Below are 5,020 nucleotides of genomic sequence, written 5' to 3'. Positions count from 1 at the left end.
TTTTAGTAGAGACGGGGTTTCACCATGTTGACCAGGATGGTCTCGATCTCTTGACCTCGTGATCCACCCGCCTCGGCCTCCCAAAGTGCTGGGATTACAGGCGTGAGCCACCGCACCCGGCCTAAAGGAAAGCTCATTGCCGCAGGGACGGACGGGGGAGTGCGTGGTCCTCTCTGGGCACTAACAGATCTCTCTTCCACCCCACCCCTCCCGCACAGACCATGACAACTCGCTGAGTGTGAGCATCCCCCAGCCGTCTCCGACGAGGGTCCTCCTCGGGACCTCCCTCACCATCCCCTGCTATTTCATCGACCCCCTGCACCCTGTGACCACCGCCCCCTCCACCGCCCCCCTCGCCCCAAGAATCAAGTGGAGCCGTGTTTCCAAGGAGAAGGAGGTCGTGCTGCTGGTGGCCACTGAAGGGCGCGTGCGGGTCAACAGTGCCTACCAGGATAAGGTCTCGCTGCCCAACTACCCCGCCATCCCCAGCGACGCCACCTTGGAAATCCAGAGCCTGCGCTCCAATGACTCGGGGGTCTACCGCTGCGAGGTGATGCACGGCATCGAGGACAGCGAGGCTACCATGGAGGTCGTGGTGAAAGGTGAGAGCCTCCCGGGGGGCACTGCTCCACCCGCAGAAAGAAGCAGAGCAGTCTCTGCACCGCTCAGGCGCAGGCAGGCTGGCCTTCAAACCAGCCAAGTTACTTAACTTCGGCTGCTTCCTCTGTGACATGGAGCTGGTAATATCATTCTCTCTGGACTTTAGGGAGCATTAAATACTTTCTGGCTATAGTCACAGGTAATTGACAGTTTGTGCTTCCCAAGAATTCTGCGATCTAGTGGGTCTTGTGATGGTGCCCATTTTACAGACAAGCAAACTGAGGTCAAGTGACTTGCCTGGGGTTACCCTGGAAATAAGTCAGAGCAGTCTCCTGATAGCTTGTCCCTGTGTCTTTTCCCTCCCCCTCCCCACTCCCTCATTCTTAGTTCCAGAAGCCAAAGCAAGGGCTGAAGACCCCCTGGTCTCTTTCTCTCAATGGCCCAAGGAGAACAATCAGGTCCTTGGTTAGCTTCAGGACTTCGGCCAGCACCAGATTTTTCCCAGGGGAAGGTACAGTGGGAGGCTCTGTCAAAGCTGTTCACTCCTAGGCACACCTTAAATGGATTTCCCACTAGGATGGCCCTGGGCTGAGGGTGCAGGGGGTTCTAAGTGTCTTTCCCCCAACACAACCTGAGGGTTCTGGAGTGATAAGAAAAAATTACAAGCAGACAGATTTTAGTTTAATTCAAAGAACTTTCTGATTATCAGGATTATCACAAGTCTTCCAAAAGGAATGCCTTATAAGGTAGTGAGCTCCCCATTACGGTGTGTTCCAGCAAATTCGGAAGGATCACATGCAAAGGTGTACAGGGGGTCATGCGCCAGCCTGGGCCAGCCATTTCCCTAAGGTCCCTTTGACTATTGCCATAATTCTGTGGAGACCTCAGTGATCAGAGACTGTGCCTGACCAGCGTTCCCACACGTGCGCACGTGTGTGTCTTGCAGGCGTCGTGTTCCATTACAGAGCCATCTCCACGCGCTACACCCTTGACTTCGACAGGGCGCAGCGGGCCTGCCTGCAGAACAGTGCCATCATCGCCACGCCCGAGCAGCTGCAGGCCGCCTATGAAGATGGCTTCCACCAGTGCGACGCCGGCTGGCTGGCCGATCAGACTGTCAGGTAAGCCCCAGCCCACCAGTGATGGCGGCCAGGAGTCAGAGGCCACAGGCCAGTGGGGCAGGTGCTGGGGTGGAACGTTGGCCAGCACTGAGCTGGTGCCAGCATGACACTGTGGCCAGCCTAGGTTAGGGGCCTCGGTCATGCCTTGGCCAAACAGGAGCTCAGAGACCCATCCCAAACCCTTGTTATTCTCTCTTGCAAATGGAATGAGGGACTGCTAGCAACCTTGCTCTGCACATCAGTATTTTTCCTACCCATTTTTTCTTTGCCACGATTTCCTCACTTCTAAACTTTGATGTTTTCTGTACTTTTGTAAAAGACCTCTGTCCTTTCTGTTTTTAATAAGGTAAGACATAACTTGAACCCCTGGGTGCATCCTTGCCTGAGTGTTGGTGCTAGGGAGTGAGGTACAGAGCAGTCCAGACAGACCCTGCCCTTAAGGGGTCTCAATGCACTCCAAAAGCAAAATGATGTCACTCATTCCGGGAGCATCATAGCTCCAACAGCCAGAGCCACAAAGCCTCAGGAAGAAAACATAGGAAAATGTCTTTGCGATCTTGGGGTGGGCAAAGAGATCTTAGGATACAGAAACCGTAGTCATAAAAAAAGATGAGACAGCCAGGCGCAGTGGCTTACGCCTGTAGTCCCAGCACTTTGGGAGGCCTAGGCTGGTGGATCACAAGGTCAAGAGATTGAGACCAACCTGACCAACATGGAGAAACCTCATTTCTACTAAAAATACAAAAATTAGCTGGGCGTGGTGGTGTGTGCCTTTAGTCCCAGCTACTTGGGAGGCTGAGGCGGGAGAATCACTTGAACCCGGGAAGCAGAGGTTGCAGTGAGCCGAGATCACCACCATTGTACTCCAGCCTGGCGACAGAGCGAGACTCCATCTCAAAAAAAAAAAAAAAGAGAGAGACAGCGGTCTAGCATAGCACAAGAGCCCACACCAGGGCCGGGTCAGGAGCTGGACTCAAATTCCAGCTCCGGCACTTGGAAGCTGCATGACTGTGGACAAATCGTTTAACATCTCTGAGCCTCAGTTTCTTCAAGTGTAAAGTAGATCAATGACAGCGCCTGGCTCATTGGGTTGATGTGAGACTCAAATGATACAGAGCGAGGCCTGACAAACTATGGCCAGAGGCCACACCCAGCCCTCTTCTTGTTTCTGTAAATCAAGTTTCATTGGACCGCCCGTGTGTCACACCCATGTGTGTATTGTCTGTGGTTGCGTCATGCTACAGTGGCAGAAGAGTGGTCACCACAGACACTATGCAAAACCTAAAATATTTACTGTCTTTTTTTGGAGACAGAGTCTTGCTCTGTCACCCAGGCTGGAGTGCAATGGCGCGATCTCGGCTCACTGCAACCTCCACCTCCAGAGTTCAGGCAATTCTCCTGCCTCAGCCTCCTGAGAAACTGGGATTACAGGTGCCTGCCACCACGCCCGGCTAAATTTTGTGTTTTTAGTAGAGGTGGAGTTTCAGCATGTTGGTCAGGCTGGTCTCGAACTCCTGACCTCGTGATCCACCCGCCTCGGCCTCCCAAAGTGCTGGGATTACAGGTGTGAGCCACTGTGCCTGGCCTATCTGGTCTTTTATAGAAAAAAATATGTAATCCTGAGATATTTAATCGGCAAAAAAAAAAGGTATATATATATATATATGCCCCGATAGAGAAAGTATGTTGGGTACCCTAAATATTCAGTAGAGGGGGGCTGCCCTTAATCATTATTCACTGTTAAGTCAGATAGGCAGTTCACATATTCAGAAGAGTCACGCCAAATGCAATGTTAAGTCACTGTTTCCTCCCATGAGGGAGGAGGATTCAAGGGCAGAGGCCATGGGCTTCCCTGTCCCCTGAGTGTCACACCTCCATTTGGGGTTCCTGGCAGATATCCCATCCACACTCCCCGGGAAGGCTGCTATGGAGACAAGGATGAGTTTCCTGGCGTGAGGACATACGGCATCCGAGACACCAACGAGACCTATGACGTGTACTGCTTCGCTGAGGAGATGGAGGGTGAGCTGCCCTGCCACCAGGAGCCACCTAGCTCCCTTTCCGAGGGCCCCTCCCCTCTCTATCTCCCCACGGACACTTGAGATCACACAGGGTGCCAGCTCAGGGCCTGACACCCTCCATCTCCCTCTGCCATGAGGGGAGGTGGGCTGGGGGCCCACAGGTCTGGACCTCTCATTCTCCACTTTGGAGAGGGTCTCAGTGGTCCCAACATCTGCAAAATGTCTAGTGTCACCACTGGGCCCAAGAGCATCTGTCACCAGAAGTCTCTCACCTGGGATTGCCCCTCCCAGCTGGGATCCCAGCTGCCGTGACCAGCCCATCCCTCTTCTAAGGTCCCCTGTGCCGTCAAAGTCCAGCCCAGCCGTGGCCCCCTCGCAAGCGACACTACACCAGCACTATAGCACCTAGGTCAGCTGGCTGCCCAGCCACCCTCTCCCAGCCTGGACTTTTTCTGTTTTGTAAAGGGCACCAGTTTTGGTCACAGAGTTGGCCAGGTCCGTGGACGCCAACCTTTCCCTCACCTGCACCCATATACTCCTTTGTACATTCCAGACTCTGCAACGTCTGTCTCCTCCCTCCCTGTCCGCCCCCACTTCCCCTCACCTGAGTACAGTGCCCACAGCTCCTCCAGGCTGAGGAGAAGAGCTGGCAACTGGCACTTTCTGAGTGAGGGGCTGCGCCAGGCTTTCCCACCACCGTAGCCCCCTGCTGCATTCCCACCCCAGGGGCCAAACCTGTGTATTAGGTAGCAAGTTATTTGTGTGTTCCCACATTTGGCCAACCAAAGACAAACAGAACCACCATTTAGAGATGCCACTGAGCAGGGTAGCCAGAACCGCCCCGCCACCCCACCCCTACCCTGGCACAACCCTGTTAGGTTTTCTGGAAACTTGTTTTTTAAGCTCACAGTCCCCAAATGATGTCCTCACAGACTCTTCAGGGTCTAGAGGCCCCAGGTTTTTTTTGGAATCACTGCTCCAAGGGCTCAAGGCCTGATGCCCACTGTTCCCAGGATAACTTGAGTTTTTTAAAAGGATTTGCCTTGAGTAGGCATTTTTAACTCCTAGGAAAGCTTCCCCTAGTGGTGGGAAGCAAATGGACCAAAGAGGCTTTTGGCAGAATTTTCCTCCCAGATTTCAAGTTTGCTTCACCAATCTCCCTGCATTTTTTTTTTTTGAGACGGAGTTTCACTCTTGTTACCCAGGCTGGAGTGCAATGGCGCGATCTCGGCTCACCGCAACCTCCGCCTCCTGGGTTCAGGCAATTCTCCTGCCTCA

General features: G+C 53.5%; 1 protein-coding gene across 4 annotated transcripts in view; it reads left to right on the top strand.

Moving 5' to 3' along the window:
- The window catches only part of ACAN (aggrecan), a 40,588-nt gene that overhangs the window by 2,856 nt on the left and 32,712 nt on the right, over window positions 1-5,020 (top strand). For all 4 annotated transcript variants that reach the window (XM_017506121.1, XM_017506120.1, XM_017506119.1 and 1 more), the window contains exons 2-4: window positions 219-602; window positions 1,547-1,721; window positions 3,616-3,743. In XM_017506121.1, the coding sequence (XP_017361610.1) occupies window positions 219-602; window positions 1,547-1,721; window positions 3,616-3,743 (687 nt within the window). The remainder of the gene's footprint in view (window positions 1-218; window positions 603-1,546; window positions 1,722-3,615; window positions 3,744-5,020) is intronic.

Source organism: Cebus imitator, unplaced genomic scaffold (genome assembly GCF_001604975.1).
Source record: "Cebus imitator isolate Cc_AM_T3 unplaced genomic scaffold, Cebus_imitator-1.0 Scaffold348, whole genome shotgun sequence".
Taxonomy (NCBI): Eukaryota; Metazoa; Chordata; class Mammalia; order Primates; family Cebidae; genus Cebus; species Cebus imitator.
This window is presented reverse-complemented; position numbering and strand designations above follow the sequence as displayed.